The 23,101-nt window shown below is 40.4% G+C and overlaps 1 protein-coding gene across 3 annotated transcripts in view; it reads right to left on the reverse strand.

Moving 5' to 3' along the window:
• Positions 1-23,101, reverse strand: part of MARCHF1 (membrane associated ring-CH-type finger 1) — a 794,329-nt gene that overhangs the window by 64,248 nt on the left and 706,980 nt on the right. For 2 of the 3 annotated variants that reach the window (XM_035699269.2, XM_035699270.2), the window contains exons 5-6: positions 20,930-21,009; positions 19,895-20,653 (exon numbers count right to left, since the gene is read on the reverse strand). In XM_035699269.2, coding sequence (XP_035555162.1) covers positions 19,895-20,653; positions 20,930-21,009 — 839 coding nt within the window. The remainder of the gene's footprint in view (positions 1-19,894; positions 20,654-20,929; positions 21,010-23,101) is intronic. The other variant, XM_025439444.3, reaches the window with a different exon arrangement.

Raw genomic sequence — 23,101 nt, forward strand, 5'->3', positions numbered from 1 at the left:
TAAATTAAGTGCTCAATTTAAATAGTATTTTTCAATCAATATTGAGATGGTTATCTCCTCAGCCTATTGCACTCTGGGAATATCTGCCTCTGGGAATTTCATCAAATACGACCTCATACCTGTGATAGTCTCCCTCTGGATCATACCTCATCTAAATTGAAGCTATTCTAAGACCCACACCCTCAAAGAAACAACCTCTGGATCTTCTTTCCCTACTATGCTCCCTCCATTTCTTGGGGTTTCATTGCTCTTAAATCCTATAGTACACAGATCTGGTCTTTGTTTGTTAATTATTTCACCTACGTAGGCTCTGCTATTATGACCTAGAAAAATTGTTGTTTATTAATTTTGGGGGGCAGGATTTTCTTTGTACAGCATGACGCTAAGAGTAGTTTAAGTGAAAAGAGTGTTAAAAAGTCAGGGTAAAGATGGCTAATTACTGGACCAGAAACGGCCTGGGAATGCTATTATTTAAACATGAATGGAGCTCAAAGAGATCAAAAGAGATGGCTTAGTGAGATGATTTGGCAATTCTCAGAACTTGTTACCCAGTACCAGTGCTTTGTTTATGTTTCGGGAAAATTCACTTATAATGAAAGTGAGAAGTGTATGATCCTTACTTATAGGACGCATTCTTTAATTTGCATTTGAGGAACTAAACTGAGGTGAACCAATTTTATATCCTATCAGAGCACCAGAGGAAGTCAGGCAAGTAGAAAGGAGAAGTAACTCTTACTTAATAAGTAGAGAAGAGGGACAGCATTTAATTATTCTCACTAACAGATGTTTCCACCAACTCTTATTGATATAGAATCAGCATACATTTTTGGAATTAAAAAAAAAACCTTATAAATCCAATTTCTAAAATGAAGCAACAAGCTACCGTTCAGCCTGAGATTAAGAAGGTCTTGAAAACACTAATTAAAAATACAGTTATGACCTAAGAATAAAAATATTCTACGGAGCTAATACAATTTCTGTAATCATAAGACTGGTCATTCTGAATCTGGTGGACAGTCTTCCTGACATCTACAGATGAGTGACAGTTCTTCACACACAAGTGGTTTTTAAAAGTGTTTTGTATTCTGAAAGGAATATTTTCAACTCAGAAAAACCTTGGTACATAGCACGACTTCCTGAGTTTAATTTCACACCCTAATTTGTCATCACCGACTTGCTCAAAGCCTCAGACCATCTGCACAGAGCTGTAGGGAATGATCAACAACAAAGACAGTGACATAGCAATGTCCCTGGCTCCTGACTTGATCCTGGAGCTGGTACAAAGTTGCAGCTCATCAGCCACATTTTCTTCCCACCAGATATCACGCTGATGCAAAACAGTGGAGAAAGATAATGATCACCTCGCTGAGCCAATCATGGAACCGGGGAGGCCAGTTCTTATTTGAATTTATATTTGAATTTATAGATAGTTTGGTTGTGTGAGCTGCAATGGATTGGGAAGATTCCTTTTATTTTTATTTATTTTTATTTTTTATTTTTTGGTGGGGAGAAGGTGGGGGGGGAGAGAGAATGAGTGGAGGAGGGGCAGAGGGAGAAACAGATTCCTGGCTAAGCAGGGAGGCAGACTAGGACTCCATCCAGGGGCTCTGTGGTCCTGACCCGAGCCAAAGACAGATGCCCAACTGACGGAGCCACCCAGGCACCCTAGGAGGATCCTATTTGAATTGTTCTTCCTGCGGCTGTCATCACCTCTGCTCATGGTTTGATCCTATTGATACCAGGAATTTTAACCCTGATTGGGTTCGAGGATTCACACAAGGACTCCTCTGTCCTGTATAACCTAGAGATTTAGTCTCATAGCGGGCTAGGTCCTCTTTGAGGACTTTCTGGGAAGTTTCCATGGGTTCTTGGAGTATGTCAGAGGCCACCCCCCACCGCCATCCCCACACCCACCCCATGTACTGGAGCGTAGAGTCCCACGAGTCAGCCCTCAAGTGTATTCAACAACAGAGCAGATCTCTCTCAGCAATCTTGGGGTCACTCAAGCTGTCCAAGTCCTCCAAGTCCGGAGAGACCTAAGGATGAATTCTATCCTTCGGGATAATTCCTCTCCTATTAACCACCACTTTGCTGCCCTGTCCTTACTCTGCTGGTGAGCTCAGAGTATAACCTACTTCTGGATAAAGGAACTGATTTTCTCCAGCAGTATTTATCTTTCCAGATCCTATGTTATAATTTTGGTGACATACAGGTGAATAAATACATCATGAATGTTGAATGAGTGACCCGATGAACAATTTTCTCCACGTTCTCACACATGTCACAGGCATTCATTTTATATCAGCCTTGAGATCTTTTTGGATTGATTGTAAGACTGATAAAATTAAATTAGAGATACTTCTAAGCAGATATTCTTAAAGTTATCAGCCGTGTGGGTTGCCTGGCGGGACAGGAAAAACTAAAGGACAGATAATATGTACTTATTTGCTTTCTGTGTAGATATAACCAAAGAAATATATTTGGTCAGACACAAAGTAGAGGTTTTGCACATACATAATAACAGGAGTACCAGAAAAATCATTGTAACTTTTTAGACTTTTTCTTTTCTGCTTGTGGAAGAGATTCTTTTTTTTTAATTTATTTTTTTAATAATAAATCTATTTTATATTCGTGTTCAATTTGCCAACATACAGAATAACACCCAGTGCTCATCCTGTCAAGTGCCCCCCTCAGTGCCCGTCACCCATTCACCCCCACCCCCCGCCCTCCTCCCCTCCCACCACCCCTAGTTCGTTTCCCAGAGTTAGCAGAGATTCTTGATTCAAATTGATTTTGTGATAGGCTCCTTTGCAACTGCTAAGTCTCTGAATCCTCATAACCTCACTCTCAACCATGACTTCCTTCCGTTTTTTGGTCCACTCATTAATCTTATCTGGCTGAGCATTACATCAAAGGAATTCTCAAGCTGCCATGGATAATTGACGGAGCAGGTAATTTATTTACAGATAACCAAGAATGCATCGCATGAATTAGAAATATGCTTCTGCATATGAATTCTTCTAAACTGGCAAGTGAGTGTGTTTGTGCAATACTGCTGTTTTATGGCAGCTCCAGCCCCTCTGAATGAAGAATGAGTCAGTCTTTATTCATTTATTCACTTCATTCTTCATTTTTAATCATCTCAACAAATAGTTTGTTGTCTATGCACCGTATGAGAGGTTACAGAAGGTGCTGTGATAAAAACAGAGATGAGTAAGTCTCAGTTTTTGCCCTTCGTAGACCTTATTCGCTGCCAGTTTACACATTGGATAAAGGCACAAGTGGCTAGAGTGCAAGTTACAACGATGTGTGCCATATCCAGTGCTATTGTGTGCAAGGGAGGGCAAGATATGTACAGATTAGGGGTGGGGGCAGGGGTCAGAGTCCAGTGGAAGGTGTAGTATAGCTGGTATTGGAGTGTGGGGAGAATTTTGGCAGATGCATAAAAATAGGTTAGAAGGAAATATGTCCAAATCTAGCCAGGTAGTTAAGTTTAAGTTAGAATAGTTTTCTCTGTTTTTAATTTTCTTTACAATAATCACAACTATTATAGCATCACTAAAGACACATGAGAATAACAAACATGACAAGGTTGGATAGGATCATAGGGAGATGTCACGCTGAGAACTAAAGCAAGATTACGGAGAGCCTAAAATGCATTTCCTTCATCCAGTGTCAACATCAACAACCACACACACAGAGGCACACACATAAAAAGCCTTAAGCGTATTCAGCTGGAGTGGAAACTCACTAAAAAATGTGAGTAAGAAAGTAAGATTATTGGCTGTGTCACCTCAGAGATCTGAAAGAAAAAGAAGGGAATATGGTAATAGTCAAAATCAGTAGTAGTAAGCACAGGAGCCAGAGTAATAGTTGGGAGAATGGAAAGAGAGAGCACGAGATGCTGTATAAGCAAAGTTGGAGAAACTTGACTGATCAGTAAGGGAGGTGGGGATGAGCTGTGGGACAACGGCAGTAAGGGACACACTCACTGACTTCAGGGCTTTAATTAAAGCTTCTCCGTACAGATGCTCAAGATCAACCTATCTTCAGGGCCTCTGAGCATTTGTTTGTCACTACAGGTACCACTTAGAAGCCATCATGTTTGTGATTTAATTTTTAACTTAAGTTACATTGTATGGGAAGGTCATTCTGAAAAACAGAAAGAAGTAGTTTCACACTTTCCCATATATTCTACTATCTTGGATTAGAGATATTTCGATGAATAATAATATTTGAAGGACATTTTTTCCAAATAGCAGTTGAATTGCCAATAACAAATAATTATTTCAAATAGTAATTGTATTTGCAATATAGTTTTCCACCTAGCAGTAGAGTGACAAATAGATAATTAATGATGTGGTTCCTTACTTCCTGTCTCTAATTCATATTTTCCTTGTGCGTAGTATGTCCAGAAGGGTTCTCATACCACTTCATTGTTCCAACCATTTGCTTCTCAATCATAGAACAGAAAGCACAATTTTGTGGACCCAAATTAAGATCCACATGCTTAATCAGTTAAACATCTGATTTCAGCTCAGGTCATGATCCCAGTCCTAGGATAGAGCCCCACGTCAGGGTCTCTTCTCAGTGGGAGCCTGCTTCTCCCTCTCCCTCTGCCTACTGCTCCCCCCCTGCTTGTGCTCACTCTCTGTCAAATAAATAAATAAAATCTAAAAAAAAATAAAGTGCTTTATAAAAATAAATCATAAAATTTTTATTTATTCAGAATCTTGACAGATTTTCCAGTTAGACAAGGGAGCAGCAAGCAGAGGGAGAGGGAGAAGCAGGCTCCCCACTGAATGGGGAGCCGGATGCTGGGCTCGATTCCAGGCCCCTGCAATCATGATCTGAGCCAAGGTAGATACTTAACCTACTGAGCCACTCAGGTGTCCCCCAAAATAATTTTTTTTCCGAAATTTATGTGTATGAACTTTATACCTTGTCATTAACAGAAATAACTGAAAACATAGTATAATCCTATTAAAAATTATATGCATAAAAATAGGTTAGAAGGAAATATATCCAAATCTAGCAATTATCTAGCCAGGTAATTAAGTTTAAATTAGAATAGTTTTCTCTGTTTTTAATTTTCATTACAATAACCACAACTACTATAGCATCACTAAAAGACATATGAGAATAAACAAAAATTACAAAGATTTAAGAATAATTTTCCAATTCTACTTCATTTGCTTTTTTTCGTTCTTTAGTAAGTTAACCAATCCATGGATGCTGGATAGATTTAAACATTTGAACAATTCAGAAAAGTGCTACGTCTTATTATTAGTACATGTGAATCGCTTTCCTGCTGTCTTCACGTCCAGCTTCAGGAGCAGGCCTCTTCCCCCACTTTGTCTTGTAAAAAGCTTAAAAATCACATTAAGGCTTTTATTTTTAATTCCAGTGTGGTTAACATACAGTGTTATATTAGTTTCAGGTGTGCAATATAGTGATTCCTCAACACTCCTGTGCATCACTCAGCGCTCATCGTGATAAGTGTGTCCTTAATCTCCCTCACCATTTCACTCATCCGCCCATCCAACCTCCCCTCTGGCGACCATCAGTTTGTTCTCTACAGTGAAGAGTCTGTTTCTTGGTTTGTCTCTCTCCAGGAGCAGCCCTTGTAACATTTTGGTTATGTAGGAACCAAAGGATTTGCACTTACTGTCATTTTACTGTAATGAAAATACAAACTTGCAGGTGTTAACCCTGTCACTGAACATCTGCTGCCTCTACCCAATGCACTTATTCATTGGAAGGACAGAAAGTGCTAAGAATAGTTTGTGCCCCACCTCCACCCCACACATACACGCCAACACCATGGATATCTTGTATTATCGAAATTCTAAGTGTATAAAACATGATACTTCACATGGCTAGAGGAGACATCTATGATCTACACAAGCGTGTGTATTCACACATTCCATTCTGGGATATGATGGTTCCGCTTCAGTTCCTACAGCTGAAGAGGTCTCTCCTCCTGCATCATCAGCATTTCCACCTGCCTGGTTGTGGCTGTGTTCGCATGTGGATGTGTTTCAATTTTTCTCAGTACTCATCACTGTCCATTGAGTCTTCCTCAGTGCTTGGCCTCATTTTGTATTCCTGTAATTTCGTCACCTTTTGATCTTCCTTCTTTTTGAACAGCATTTTTCACTATGAAATAATCTAACTGATAAATTGATATCATTTTTCCTCCGCACTCAGTATAAATGAATTTCATTAATTATATACACCAGATGCAATCATTTCGCATCCCCCCTCCCTCTTTGCCTTTTCAAATGTCTGTGAAGCAGTTGTCTTTATTTGAAGACAAAAACAATACAAAAAAAGCTAAATGGATGACTTTACACATGGAGCTTGATGAAAGGTATAGTAGAACTTTCTTCATGCATAAACTATGAAAGTGAAAAATGCAATTGCAAAAATGCAAGTGCAACAGTAAAAACCTCAAGTATGATGTTCCACTAAACATGATGTGAGATAAATAAAATAAAGAGTATATAGTTGTCATGACTAACTCCCAGTTTATTTTGGTTTTTGATGATTTATGGCTGATACATAACATGAAACAACAGTAACATTCCTCTGCTTTCTTGATATTGATGGAAATGGTATCGTTTTTTTCTTTGATGCATAGAGCATGAAAGAAGGTAAAATTTTGGGCTTAATATTTTAAAAACCTCTTGACAGTTACTGTAAGGAAAGTTGCTTTTTTATTTTTAAATTATATTTTAATTTTCAAACAGTTATTTAATGTGGCTATTCTCTAAAGAAGTACATGCTGAAGGGACCCTGGGTGGCTCAGTCAGTTAAGTATCTGACTCTTGATTTCAGCTCAGGGCATGACCTCAGGGCCGTAAGATCGAGCCCCATGCTGTGTTCTATGCTGGGAATGGAGTCTGCATAAGATTCTCTTTCTCAAAAAAAAAAATTATATTAGTGAGCCACAGAGATTGCTGATTTCTGTACTTGATCCCTTAAGGGCATTTGACAAAAAGTAAAGAGATGAAATAGTTCCAAATGGAGCCAAAATAGCCCATCTACATTATTCAGCGTCTCACTAATGATAAACATATTGACAGTCTGCGTGCAAACTCACCACTGGCAAAGGCATGAAGAGGCTACAAAACCTAAACACATTTGTGAGCCTTACTTTTTCACAGAGTGGAATTTGGGCTGAGATGTCTTCCCAAGGGATGCTGAAGGATATGGCTGTGAGGTCAGGTGGGAAATGGATACCAATGCTCTTTCAATCGGGTGGCATCAACCTATGGTTACACTTGGTCACAGTAGCTCAGTGTTTGGGAAGGTGTGCAGAGGCTCTTAAGCAAATTTCAGATAATTTTATCCCAAACTGTTCTCTACTACACTGTATGTAGATCATGCAAAATGATAGAAAATACGTAAGTCATGACTTTTATGTTACATCTTTGTATTTCTTATAAAGCCAACAGGCTTTTGCAATAGCACATTTTATTTAAGACTAAAATGAAAACGAAACAGACCAAAATAAAACCAAGCATGATATAATCTTAAAAAATCATTCTTGGAAGAATGTTCAAGTTATTATATGTCATGGGAAATTAATTCCCTCTGGTTACACCAGCGAGAATTGATCTTGAGCTATTTATCAAGAAAAAAGTGCAGGCTGCCAGTGGATACAGATATTTGCTTCTATGACATTTCTTTTCCCATAAATACTGGCTGTCTTAGAGTTTTGGAGTTTGCAGAAGCCATCCTTTTAAGCACTTATCCTAACACAGCTCTTCAGTTGCATGATAGGACTTTAACCCTGTCCTGTGCCAGCACTCGGTCATTAAAGGAAGTGGCCTTCCGTGGAACATGTTCATTATTACCTGGGACATCATCCACTAAATTGAAATGTTCTCATTATGATTATGATAGAAATTTTGCTTAGTCATTCCTCATTACTAATAGAAGATGTGTCTCATCTGAAACCTGTTTCAGATTTCACGTGACACATGTTCCTGGCTTCAGGTGAAATATGTTCCTGGTTTCACATGAAACCTGTTCCTTTGCTTTGGCCACTGTGCTATGAAAATTAAATTTGTAGTAAATTTCCATATAAGCATTTTTGCAGATGTAGTATTCTTCTACCCTTATTTTCGTGTGTCCTGATTTTTCTTAATTTTCTAGTTTATCCTTTTGGAGTGTGTGTGTACATTCATGCACATGTGTAAATGTGTATAGACACACTTATATATATGTGTACATTTACATATACGCACACATATATCAATATATATACAGTATGTCAAGTCATTGAAGAAAGAAATAGAAAATCATCAAACATAAATCATCTCCTCTATTTATGTTGGGCGTTGCTTTCCCTCATGTGCATACGTGCACCAGGCTCCGTTTCCTCATACTTCCTAACTCCCTGTATTTACCCATTGCAACATAAACACCCTGTATTACAACTGCCTGTTTTCTCATCTGTAGCTTCTACTTCAGCGGTGGTCAAACGTTAGCATGTGTTGGACTCTCACAGAGGTCCAGTTAAACTAGACAGCTGGGACTTGCTCCCAGTTTCTGGTTCAACAGGGTTGAATCTGGGTTGGGATCCAATAATTTGCATTTTAACAAGTTCCCATGTGATTTTCGTGCTACTGGTGCACAGACTATACTCTGAGAACCATGGATTTAGTAGTTTGTTGGTTTGCTTTTCGTACAGTATCATTTGGAAGTGAACTGCAATTAGATGAGAAATTTGAGGTTTGATCCAAAATGAAAGCTGTAAAAAGCCACTACATCTTCTGTTTCCACCAATCAACTTGTCAAGTTTGAGAACTACTATCCCAAATGGTTTTAGGAGCTGAAAAGAAAGAATCTGTACCAGTTGTTCACCCCCAGGCTTCATTTTAGTGTTTCCAGGTTATAGAAGTGCTGCCAAGTGGACCTCCTGCCCAAAGCATGGTTCTTGCAATATGTGTATCTTCTGGGCATCGATCTGTGCACTTGAGATTAGGCTAACAAATCAGTGATTCTCAGGCCCTGTCCGCTCATTAAAATAATCTGGGATGCTTTTAGAAACGTGCTGTGTTGAGACATCACTTCCCGGAGGATCTGGATGGGGTCCTTGCAGGAACATTTTGTTGCTGTTGTTTTTTAAAGCTTCCCTGGTGAGTCTAATATGCAGCCCGGATCGAGAACCACTGGGTGAAATGATCTCTCTGGGTTTGTCTGGTTCCAACTGATAGAATTTTGAGGCTTTCAAATGTTGATTGGAATCAAGACTCCTCTAATGCATGGAACACTCTGGCAGTGCCTATGACTTCTATTTCACTCTAGTTACTTATTTTTCTTCCTTTATTTCTTCCAGTGTTACTATCTCAGAGTATGGCAAAACATTTTAATTTGACTGTGCCCTCTGAGAGTTGTGAGCTAGCTCAGATCAAAATACCTTTAAAATCAAGACATCAGAATTTACTAAGGTGGGGCTCAGAGGGGCCAGATAAGAACAAAGGGGTACAAGGAAGGCAGAAAATAGGAAGGTTTCATGATCACTTGTTAGATCACCATGAAGGAAAGAAGAAAGTTTGCAGCATAATATCTAAAGTAAAATCCAGCTTTAAGAAGCTTTCCAAACACAGGATCTCCTGTATTATGGCATCTTCAGTTCTGCATAAACCTGGAAGGGAGTGAAGGGGAACTAACAGACCTCGCCAGTCCCCCTTGTATCCAACAGAGGAGGCAAGGAGAACATCAGGCTGAGTTTAAGGCTGTCAGAGTGCTATGAACAAAAGATGACTCACCCAGGCTGCTCCAGGGGCATTTTAATGTCTGAACCCAATTAGACAGTGGTGTTTAAATTTGCCTATGTCTGAGGATGACTGCAGAAGATTTGAAATGAATGTGTAACTACTCTGCAATGGTTATAAGGAAGATGAGAACCTAAACATGGTAATTGGAAATGGAGGAAATGTTCACACTATAAATAAATTCTCAGATATAAATTATGATTTGGTAGCAACAAGCACTGTACCCAGTATTCATCGGTTTATATATAGTGCTCATTTTCTGTTTGCATATATATATGTGTGTGTGTTTATATATGTGTAAAAATGAATTTGTATAAGTGAGAGAAGACAGAGGGTGCTATTCTTTTTCTTCTTCTTTTCTTTTTTTTTTTTGACACAGAGAAGAAATTTCACATCGCCAGACAGATATAAGTTCATTAAAGAAGGTACATAGTTCAAAATAATTGTAATCCTGAACACATATTGTTCTTAAATTAAGAAGAAGATAAATTCTACCTAATTGGTATTTTTTCTTATTCAGTATTTTGCACTTCGGTATAATTGAGTATTTGACAAACTTAGAAATGAACAAACAAGAGATAAATGTAGTATAGTTTAAACAGCTTTATAATATGTAAATACTGATTTACATGTCTGAAGGAGCACCATATGTCTGTTTTTGCCTGAAGTTTCCTGAGGTTGGAAAATGCCTACATATCTTCAAATCTACTTGAAGATGGCTTTATAGGTAGAGAAATGTCCATTTTTTCTCGTTTTTCCTCTCTAAAAGCACAACTTGTTAAATAATTGGCCTACAGAATACATGCTATTTCCAAAAATCAGAGTGACCCATTTACCTAAATTAGAAGACCATTAATCAATCCACTTGGTTTTTGATAATCTATTAGTCAAGGCAATCAGTATTATTGATGACACTGTCATTCTACTCCTGGACAGATTATCCCCCAAATCGAGAACAATGAAGACAAAAAGTCTTGCTAAGAACAAGGCATGTCTTTGGAAGATATAGGTTTAAAAAAAGCTATAAAATGCCATTTTTGTAAGCCTTTCAAGTTATTTTCTCATAAATGTCATGTGTGTGTATAACTATCAGTGCCTTAGTTCATCACATTTGTTCATTGAAAATATGAATTACTTGGATAAATGCTGAAAGACTATGTGAAATCACACTATACACTGATAACATTAGAATGTGGTGCTAGTTAAGATTTTCTTTGTTGGAGAACCCTTTACTCCATAGAATAAAGAGCATAGTGTATAATCTGAACTTTTGCTGAGGACTGCAATAAACGTAATTATTCATTTCAAAGAAAGAAATTAGGTCTACAACACTATCATATTAGTAATGCATATATTTGCATTTTTCTCATTTTTCGATCACATAGACAAAGAAAGAGCCATTTTATCTTTTCTAAGTTTGACGCCTCCCAGTAGAGAGAAAGCAAGACTTGAAAGTGAGACCCTGTGACTCTACGTTGAGTAATCCCAACTAATTCACCCATGACAGGTTACCAACGGTGTTCATATCCATATTTCCTACCAACTCAGCTGTTATTAAAATGAACAGGAGAAAGATGATTATTACTTCCTATAAGACTCAGCAAAACAAAGGCAAAGCCTAAGGAAAAGAATAAATTTATGAACTTTCTTAAGAGTCTGTCACCTCTTGGAAATAAATGATTCTTATTAGGAGACCTTTCTCACCTGAATACTGAAAACTCTGCGCAGCTGATCTTTTGCTCATAGAATGGACTTTGGACAATAGAATATCAGTCTCATCTTTGTACAGAAAAAGTAACAGAAGGAATTAGCAGAATACCGTAAAAATTTTTAAAAAATCCGTTACTGAGTGAATATAAATCTAGGACTAATAGGTAGAAAATAGAAGGACACAGGCCTAGAAAGAATGTTTTCACAATTAGAGATATTAAAAAGAGACTGTCCCAGGAAACTGAATGTCCAAGGGAGAAAAAGATGATGGTGTGTGCTGATGTTCCAAGGGTCTTCAAAGATCAGACTGGAGAGTGAACTAGATGATCTAGGAATCTACGAACCCAGTCTTCCCGTTGCTGTAATACTTATCTAAAGTGTTAAGGTAAAAAGAAGTATTTTTTTCCCTCTAAATAAATATGGAGAGCAAACCAACTAACTGAAATGTTATTTTACTTTAAAAATCTTATTTGTAGAGCATATTATCTCAGTTTTTAAATTTCAAATATATCTAGAGATATATGGAGAAACATATATAAAGCTGTGCTAAGTGTGAAATCTAGATGTTTCATGATGCCACTCCCTTAGGTCCAAGTTCAATTGCCTTCTTTATGACGTACTGCAGAACTAAGTTACGCTTCCTACCATCTGTGGCCACATGAACTCATAGTTATGGACCTCAACAGGACTTCTAACAATGCTTTTCCACCTTGCTGTGCTTAGCACTGCCACACTTAGCAAAAATATAAGGGATACCCAGTTAAATTTGAATTTCAGATAAACAATAAATACTTTTTTTAGTATGTGTATGTCCCACTGAAAAATTATTTGTTGTGATCTGAAATTTTACCCAGATTTCTAAATCAGAAACTTGAAATCAGATACATATGTAAAAGTTATCGTCAAATCCTGTTTGTTTACTTTCATAATACTTTAAAAATCCATCTACTTCTTTTTTTTAGCTACTATTTTAAAAAAAGATTTATTTATTTATTTGAGTGAGAGAAAGAGTGCATGAGCGCAGGAGAGCAGGAAGGCGGGGGGCTGGGGTGCAGAGAGAGAATCTTCAAGAAGATTCCCCATAGAGCATGGAGCCCCACATGAGATGCCATCCCAGGACCCATGAGATCTTGACCTGAGCCAAACCCAAGAGTAGGAAGCTTAACGGAATGAGCCACCCAGGTGCCCCACTGTCTACTTTTCTTATTCTCACAGCCACCACCAGCTCTGGGGCAGCTGTGTCTTTCTAATTGGTTTCCTTTTCCTTCAGTCTTGGCCTCTCCAATCTGTTTTCCAAAGCAGCTTGAGTGGTCTTCCGGAGTACTCAGGAGATAGCGTCATTCTTTTTCCTTAAAAGCATACAGAAATTTACCCTTGACTTTAAAACACAGTCCAAACTCCTAACTGTGGTTGGTAAAGAACTCCATGGTTGACTACCATTCCCTTCCTCCTACTTGCTGTGAGGCCACACTCAAATCTTTTTATGCCCGATCTCACTCATCTCTGGGTATTTACCGATGCCATATCCTTTTCCTGGAACAGGTTGTCCTTTCTCTCTGCTCTCTCCTTTGGATTTCTTCTCAATTATTAGTTTCTCAGGGAAACCTGCTTTGTTCTATGAGATGCAATGTGTTCCTTCAGCTTCATTCATGGATTTTTTTTTTCTTACATTTGCTTGTTTAATTATTTGTTTTAACAAGTGGAATATAAGTTAATGAGGGATGGGGCCATTGCTGTATTTCCCACTGTATTTCCAGCTTCTAGAACACTCTTTGATACAAAGTAAATTTCCGATAAATAGTTGTTCACTGTGTGAATGAATGAATAAATGACTACAAAGATCCGATGACAAGGATAAGAAGGATCCGTCTTAAACATAATTCTCTTAGGACCTCAGGCCTATTATTAAAAAATTATCTAAATCAATCTTACAAATGCTAGTGCTTTGTCAAAAAGCATGATTGTGTTGCTCTTGGAAAGTGGTTTTCTGCTATGAACATTTTGAGTTTTAGAAATGTTCTCTTCCCATTTCCCCACACCTGGTATAAAGTTATGGCAATTTAAGAATTAAGTCAAAAAACAGATAATTGTTACCATTTTCTCATTTTCCTCCAAAACTTTTCTTAAAAAAATGAGACTGTGCATAAAGAAAGTTATGGCAAAACAATATAAAGTATACCTTCAAACTCACTGTCCAACCCAGACTAGGCTAGAACATCATCAGGAGTTAGTTACTTTTGGGCTCTTCCTCTTTTAAATAAACCATTGGTGGAATTACCCTGTGCCACCCAATTCCCATTCTTCTCCCCCATGGTTTTGCATCTACTCTTTTAGCAACCTCTAATTTTGAAGCCATTCCAAGAATTCTTTTTGGGCAACTGCTACATGTTAGAATTATTCTGAGTACTGTGGAGAGCATGAAATAGGGATAAGACATAATTCGTACTTCAAGGAGCTTAGTCTATAAGAAACAGAGAAGTAACACACATGAAGCTGCTAGAAAATAAGCAAATTCTAAGGAAGTGCTACCGACTACAAAAACTTATGGGAATCCGGAAAAAAAGATCACTGTGCACCAGGATAGTTTTGGAAAAAAGCATTATGAAGAGTATAAAAACGAGATGAATGTTAAAGCATATCTCAGTGTGGGCACTTGGAGAAGAGGAGAAAGACATTGGGAAGGGGGAGAGCTGCTCTGGATGGTAGTTCAGCGCTACTGCTTTGTTTATTTTTTCCAGCTTAGAATTCTTGTCCCACTTTATCTGGGACTGATGCTATTCTTTTTGTTACTGAAATGTCTTTTCCCCAAAGAAAAGTGGGTTCTGGAGGGGTTGCCAACAGTCACATTTAAAACCAGCCTTCCCACCAAAGGACTTGCTTGGTCCAGGCATCCTGCCCAATGCCCCCCCGGAGACCATGATTAGCCCAAGGTTGTGACCTAGGGCAGGCTAATTCTATTCCATCCCTGGAAATGCATGTGTAACTGCTCAAAGAGAACATTTCTCTTTTCTGTTAAGTCATGACTGGTAAAATGTAAGCCTAAAGCTATCTCTGCCCACACTGTCTCTTCCCTCTGCTGTACAGAGGAAGCTTGCCTGCAGTTGAAGAAAGTGAGAACACACAGAGAGGAGAGAGAACCACATTGTTTGAATCTCTGCAGTCTCTGAGGCCATCTGTATACCTGGATTTCCTATGTCTGCGGCCAACTCATCCCCTTCTTGTTTAAGCTCGTTTGAATTGGTTTCAGTCAAATTTAACCCGATAGAAGAGTCCTGACCAAAGCAGGTACTAGGGTACAGGGCGGATGTGGAGAAAGAAGGGGAGTGTAGGGAACGATCAAAATGGGACATTAACAATGAGACAGAGGGCACAGATCAAAAGCAAAACAAACGATGAGATCTGGTTAGAGATTGGACATAACCACTGCAGAAGAAAAAACAGCCCCAAACTGGAAATTCAGGGTATTTGTGAACTCTGTCAGAAATGGGGGTAGTTGTGATGAGGAAGTGGGTTCGAACAGACACAATAGGCAAACCATGACATGGGAGTTCCTGGTAGAGTCGGGGCTTTGTCAGTCTATGGTTTAAGCCAGATGAGCAGCACTTACTGGTACAGCAGTGCGACGAGCTACAAGACAGTAACCTAACTTTGCTTTGTGTCAGCACTCAATAGACTACGACAGAAAATGGTAATTATGCTTCCCAGAGTCATCTTTTCTTATTTATTTATTTATTTATTTATTTATTTATTTATTTATTTATTTATGAGAGAGAGAGAGAGAGAGAGGAAAGCATGAATACATGGGCAGGGGGAGGGACAGAGGGAGAGAGTCTTAAGCAGACTCCGTGCTGAGCGCAGAGTCCAATGCGGGGACTCCATCTCACCACCCTGAGGTCACGACCAGAATCCAAGAGTCGGACGCCCAACTGACTGCACCACCAAGGTGCCCCCCAAACTCATCCTTTCAATTATTTGTGCTTTTGTTCCACTTAAGGCCCAGGAGAAATGTAGCACAGAGCAGTGGTTCTCAAAATGCGGCCCCTTACATCAGCAACATCTCTATCTCCTGCGAACACTTTAGAAATGCAAATTCATGGACTCAGCCCTAGAGAATGGGATCAGAAACCCTGGGTGGGTCCACTAACCCGTGCTTTAACAAGCCTTGTGGTCTATGCTAACGTCCACTAAGGCCTGAGCTCTGCTGATGTAGAGTTTGTACGTTGGTTCCCTGGCAGGTGAGGTCACACCGGTCACTTAGTGCTTTCACATCGATTTCACATGGTAAGAATAATTCCCTTAGAAAAACTCATTTTCCCTAAATCTGCTCATTCAAAAATGGTATGTTGAGTACATTCTATCTGCCAGGCCCTGTTCTAGGCACTGTGGACACCAGGAAAAAAATCTGAAACGGTCAATCACAAAAATACCTGCGTGTCGGCAATGAAACATTATGCTACGGGAGTGATTCCCGGGAGGCTTGAGTGGTGAGCATCATGAAGGGGTCCCCAAGAGACTGCATTTCATCCAAGAAAGAATGACTAAGAGTTAGTCTGGGGAAGAGAAGAGACAGCACGATGACTTCAGTCTCCTGTGCGTCGTAATGAGAGAAACCTTCTCTGAAGAAGGCTTTGGTGAGGGTGGGAAAGCAGGTACGGTGCCCACTTGGGAGCAAATGGCAGGAACAGCAAAGGAGGAAGGGCTCCGGAGCTTCTGCTTTGTGGTCGCGGCCGAGGCTGGCTCTGCCCGCGCGTGTCCCAAGCAGCAGGCGTGCAAGTTCACAGGCAGCTGCTGCTTCTCTCACGGGGGACCCCGGGCCGAGGCTGTGTCCCTCCGAAGGCCTTTCTCCTCTGCACCGTCTCATTTAGAGATTTCGCTCCCTCCCCAGTCACCATGGTCAGCTGCCTGAGAATGACCCCATCTCCCTGGCTTCGAGAAGATTCCCATCATCAGTGTCTTTGGGCTGCTGCCCCGGGCCAAGGCGTCACGTTAATAACAATTGCAAATACGCGATTGTTTAGTGTCCGTCTGTGTCTAGTTCACTAATGCTTGCAAAATTACACAGCACCGGCTGTGGCTGCTCCCCTGCCTTTTGGGGACACGTCTCATACCGCGTGCGGGACAGCTGACCCTGCAAGGCCACTGCCACCACACACGGCCTGCCCGTAATTGAACTCATCGTGTCTTCCCCAAACCGCCTCCCCTGCCCTCTTCTGCCTTTGTCAGTGACAGCGACATTTACTGTCCCCCGAGTTCCAAGGTTTGGAGTCACCCTGGACCCCCTTGTCTTATGCTCTCACCAATGCAAGCACCAAGATTGCTTCCGGTCGCGGGGGAGGGGGGGTGGAATGCTTCTCCTCCCTTCCCTTACTCTTTCTCATCCTAATCCCACTTACCTCGAAGCAGGACACATTCCACCTTATTGCAACTTGTTCTCTGAAATCTAGGTTCCTTTCCCAAAGCAGCCCCAGGGCCACTGCGACTGTCTGTGTTATTCTTCTGTCTACGACAGTCACCGTCAGGCCTACTGTATTTAGCCAAGGCTGCTCTGTATTCTTTGTTGCAGCGAAATCTTTTCTTCCTAAAGGGATAGTAGATGGAACTCCATTATATGCAAGAGGTAATCGGGAAGCTTCTCTGACTGAAGATGGGCTAAAGGAAGCACAATCCCCTTGATCTCTTCTCAGCTTCTAGGGCAGCCTGTTAGGTACCAAAAGGGGCTCATCGAGGCATCTTTGAGAAACAAAGATGTCCTGAACACAGTTAAACTCTTTGGAAAGATATGCATGTTTTCTTTACAAAGTCTTTTTTAGAAAGTTTTTTTAGGGGCACCTGGGTGGCTTAGTGGGGTAAGCGTCTGTCTTTGGCTCAGGTCATGATCTCAGGGTTCTGGGATCTGAGTCTGAGTTGGGCTCCAGGCTCATGGGGAGGGGGGTCTGCTTCGCCCTTGCCCTCTGGCCCTCCCCTCCTGGCTCACGTGCAATGTCTCTCTCAAACAAATAAATAAAATCTTTTAAAAACACTAAAAAAAAATCCAAAAACCAAACTTGTAACCTATGTGAACTTTCCAACCTCATCATTTAAGCTCACACAAAGTTCTTCAGTGTCATTCCCTCATCTCTGTCTGGGCTCCTGGTATTTCCCCTGCCTGGAGTGCCTGCAATGCCCAGCATGCCTCTCTGTCAATCCAACTCTACTCTTCTTAGTCCCAATCCCACTTCTTAATGGGGTTTCTGGATTGTTCCAGCTCTCAGAAATTTTTCTGTCTTAAAATTTCTGCAGTATTCCTTTTTTTTTTTTTTTTAATTCACCCTATGCTATCTAATTTGTATCTTTTCAGGTGTGCGTGCAATTTCTCCCCCTAGGTAACAGGCCACTTAAGGGAAGAATCAAGTTTTTTGTTGCTTTTTGCCCTGAGCACTAGTATAATATGCAGTCCCCGTATTTGCTTAGTGGGTATATTCTGATGATAACCCACAGCAAGAAATAATAAGAATAGGCCCATCGATCTTACTTTCATTAATAGAAGTCTAAGTTAAATATCCTGTCTTTGAAAATGTTCCTTCCGAGCAGCGTTTTTAAGTTAGGAGAATTAGACACGACTTTAATTGCAAGCATTACTTTTTTCTCCAATTACCATTAAGCCTACAACTAGCTTCTTTCATTAAATTATGTTGGAAGTAGATTCAGGGAATGACAACAGATGGCCGCGAGTGGGGAGCTCTTAGTTTAGAGTGGAAATTGTGTTTTGTCCCAGAGCCGAACATTTCAGCAAAATCACACTTAAATCATATTCAAAAGATCATAAGAAACTTACATTAATACGTAAACAAACGGTGTCCCTTTTTTGAGATCTCTGAGCAGGTTTTACGTGGCCTTTCCCCCCTCTTCTCCGCCACCTTCTCCCCTCATTCATCGCACCCTGGCCACAGGAGCCCACTCTCAGCTCCCTGGACTGAGACATGTTGCTCCTCCTGGCCTGGTGCACTGACGCTTTTGGCCTGAATGGTCTTCCCTGTTTCTTTCCTTGATCAATTCCTGTCATTCTACGAGTCTCCGTTTGTCACCTCTCTAAGAGAGTTCTTCTTTGATCTCTCAAAATAGGTGAAGCTTCCATTTTCTGAGCTTTCATATTCCTTATCATGGCTGTGATTATATATCAACTGTGAAATAGTTTGTTTTGGTTCTGTGTTCCCCCTTAGACTGTGAGCTCTAAGAAACAGGTCAGACACTACAAATCCCCTGCACTGCAGTATTTTCAGTGCCCAGAATTGATGCAGAACAGGTGCTTAAATGAATAAAGGAATGAACATTTTATAAAAATCTTATAAAACTTGCAGATAAGCAAACCATTATAAAATTGTTTACATCCAGACCTTAAACTTCCTTGTCCTGTCTTGAATGGATAGGGGCAGCATTTTCTGGGTCAAGTGATTTGCATGAGACACACACACACGTTTATAAAGTAACTTTAACTTTCAGAAGACGAGCCCCAAACAACCAAACATTATGCGACAAAACTGCACTTGACCAACTTGAATGACTAGGGTGTGACATGAAAGCGTAAAAGTATTTGTTTTGTTTAAAATTATCTACCTTAAAAAATAAATAAAATAAAATAAAATGAAATAAAATAAAATAAAATAAAATAAAAATCTGCCTTGTGCCCACTAGCATGGACAGTCATATAATTCCTATTCCCTTTATGTTATTTTGAAAGTGCATACTGGTTGGGAAAAAATTGCAAGGAGTCTCACAGCTATGAAATGCCTACACGTTGAAACCTTTTAGGACGCGATTATCACTAAAGTTAATGTGTTCTCCTTCCCTGAAGGCTCCAGCAACCCCACTGATATGTCCATGACCTGTGTCTGTGTCCTTTCAGTCTTGAATTACCCTGCTGAGTCAGACAATTGGAGAACAAATTAGCACTAACTGCAGAGAAGATTTTTTTTCTGATATAAAATCTGACCTTAAAAAACCCAAGCCTTGAATATCTTTCTATCAGGATGCTAAAGTTCACCAAATTTGCATGAAAGGATCCAAGGTTTCCTACACTCTTACTCATATTTCCTCCACTGGTCTTGTCTTAAAACTAGAACAGGTACCGGACCCAACTGGTCTGTCAGTCCATTTACCAGGATAAATCGTTATCCAATTAATGGGAAGGGTGAAGAGGAAATCGAATTCTTTTCTGGAACGGCTTGCAAACCCATGGATGCTCCCCTGTTATTTCTTCTCCTACGCACCTGTCCTTGTTTTATCACCTCCCATCCAATCAGACAAGCAATAGTATGAATAAATGCTGTGTTTCGAGGGCAGGTGTCAAACGCACGCCTAACTCACAGCGGGCAGAAATGCATGTGGACGGCCCCAGGCCTTTCTCTACAGTGACTGACCTGCATATTCTTAAATTATCAGACCCGTCATGGTAGGTGGCAGGAGGCTTCTGCACAGAATTATTCACCTGGAACCCAGCAGCATCCGCATACTTGCCACCTTCTGCTCCTGCCAATATATCAGTGCTGGAATCTGCTTCTGAAAGTCTTTTCTGGATCGTTTCATAGTGGCCAAGGCGGTGCGAGGGCTGCAGATCCCTGGGCTGGTATTTGCCTTCCTCGCGCTGCCTTGAGGCTCTCTTCATCTCGAAGGCTCCTGTTGGCAGGGAAAGACTGCATTCCTGGTACCTTGTGCCTTTTCCTCTGCAGAGCTTTAAGGAGCAGCTCTCGCATTCAGTCAGCTCCTGTTGCTTTTTACCTTCGGGTTGCACATCTACCAGGGCCATTCCATTAGGAGCACAGGACGCATCCGCGTTTCCACATGGCTTGTGGCTATTTCTCCTTCTTCTTCGCGACCGTCGGAATTGAACTTGGGCTCTTCTCTTTGCCTGAATCCAGTGAGTCTCGTCTGTGGAAGATGAATCTGAAGAATCTGTGTAGCGCTCGCTCCCCCTGGGGCTTGTGATTTGGAGGTGAAAATCCTTTCTTCTCCCTCTTATTTGTGCTTCTGCATGCTCGTATCTCTCAGAGGCCCTCCTCCTCCTCCTAGGTCTCTGTTTTACTGATTTCTTACCAGACTCCCTCCTAGCAGGGCTCAGCCCCATGACAGGGGTGCATTGCTCAAATGCATCTTCTGACATGTCATGCAAGATGGCAGATCTAGACAAAGCAGCAGGCAAAGGATGGGAGATGGGAATGGAGAGGAGAGCCATGGGAAAACAGAGAGAGAGAATGATGAAAATGACAGCATGGACCAGAAGTTGGTAAATAAAGATCAAATGAAGAAAATGCACTAAACAGGGAAAAATTAAGCCAGTATAAATTGTCCATGGATAATGTAAGGCAGAAGCAAGAGCCACAGTCTAGGGATCTACAAGAGGAATACGAAACATCGGTCTGAACAATATTAAATAGGATCATTTGCTGAGCACTTACCTGCAGATGTCTTGAGTGGATGGACAGACGGACAACCTTGACTGGCTCCTGGGAGCTGTCCCTGTTGTTGGGCTGCTCGCCTGGAGAAACAAGTTAGATAATTTGGCATCTTGGTTAAGGTAATACATGGTCGATATCTTGCTTTTTTTCCACATATTTAAAAAATTACAGCAAACGTGGCTGCCGGTCATGTTGCTCACAAGGCAGCTCACAACATATAGGAAGTTGGAGGGTTCGTTTTGCAAAAGTAAAACTTGTTTGAGGAACTTGGAACAGCTGAAATGCTGTACCACTTAGCTGTTGCTACATTTATGAGAGAGGAAGATGATTCCACAAGTTTCTGTTCTATTTACTGTAAACATCTAAGTGGAATGGCTCATTTGCCTTGGAAACAATGGGTGACACTTGAATATTCCATAATACGAAGAATATAAAGGCTGTGGTCCGCCAAGAATGCTAATAATCTGGGAAGCCTAAATAATCAAGTAGCCATTAGACTGCTAGAGACTGCCTGGAATTAACATGAAGTCACAGCAAGGCCATAGGAGATCATGTATTTGAAAACGTTTTGCACTATTTAAAAGCCTACAGTTATTGCTATTATTATTTCATCACTGAAACTAATAAAATCCATCCATCACAACGTTATTGACCTTTCGTACCTTTTAACCTTGTGATCACACTGAGCTCGACAATAACAGAACCTGAACCAATTCAGATTGTTAGCACAGAGTTGAGCACATCTCACCAAACTCCTGCCTTTGAAACGCAGCATTTTCTTCACGGAGTTTGACTTCTTTGGCCTGTTGTATTTGCTACAGATGATGGTGATAAATCAAAAGCTAGAACGTACTGAGAATTGGCTGCGTGCCCGGCATTGTGCTGTGGCCTTATCAACTGCCTCTTAAATCCTTACAGTAATCTCACGAGTGGGAAATAGTAACTGTTTGGAGTGAATAGTATGTGCCAAGCACTGTCAGTGAATTTTCATTTGTCTGTTCATTAATCTTCACGAGAAGCGAGTGTGTTAAATGCTGTAATTATTTTCATGTTTTCAATAAGGAAACTGAGAAGTTGGTGCTGCTTCTTATGAGTAGGTGCTGGAGCAGAGGTTTGGAATGAGGAATCTTTCTCTTTCATCTGTTCTCTTAGCCACCTGGTAATATACTTCTTTACACAGGAGGAGACTAAAGGGGGTCCCTGACCAAGGACGTACACAGGTGGCTTCTAGAAGCTGGATAAGGCTAGGGTCTTCCCTAGACCCTCCAGAAGGAATGCAGTCCTGTTGATACCTCGATTTTGGCTCAGTGACCTCATGTTTGACCTCTGACCTCTAAAACCACAAGATAATAAAGTGCTGTTTTAATTCAACAAGTTTGTGGTGATTTGTCACAACAGCCATAGGAAACTAATATAGGAGATGAGATCTAAGTTAATCTAAAAGGCAAGCTAGAGTTATTAAAGAAGAGATTAAAAATATTCTAGGCAGAGGACACAGGGAGCCAAAAGGGAAGTTCTCAGCATGCTCCAACGGACTAATTTACATCTGCACACTTCTGACTTAGAATTATCAGAGGCTTCCCTATCAATCCATGAACACTGCATTTTTAAAATATTTGAATGTCATCTTTGAACACCAGTCCATGTTTGTTTGTTTTTTTTTAATTTGTTTTTTTTTTATTTATTTATGATAGGCACACAGTGAGAGAGAGAGGCAGAGACACAGGCAGAGGGAGAAGCAGGCTCCATGCACCGGGAGCCTGACGTGGGATTCGATCCCGGGTCTCCAGGATCGCGCCCTGGGCCAAAGGCAGGAGCCAAACCGCTGCGCCACCCAGGGATCCCACCAGTCCATGTTTGATTATATCCTTCAATATTTCTATCAAAACTCATTTATTTCAAATTTTTAATTCAGATTAACTTCATTTCTGTATCCACTGAACAGGTAGGTATATAGTCATTTTTTATAAAATATAAGCATTTCTGTGCTCTATGCAGTAAACAGTAAGTTTTATTAGATTGGGCACCACTCATCCCACATACAATCACTGAGGTTAGTAGGGAGCTCTGCATGCAGCAGCCACTGAATAAAGTGAAGTTTACTACTCATTTTTTTTTAAAAAAAGCGATGAAGACCTCAAATCACTGATGATGTGAACCAAAATATGTTGA

Source organism: Canis lupus, chromosome 15, assembly GCF_003254725.2.
Source record: "Canis lupus dingo isolate Sandy chromosome 15, ASM325472v2, whole genome shotgun sequence".
NCBI lineage: Eukaryota > Metazoa > Chordata > Mammalia > Carnivora > Canidae > Canis > Canis lupus.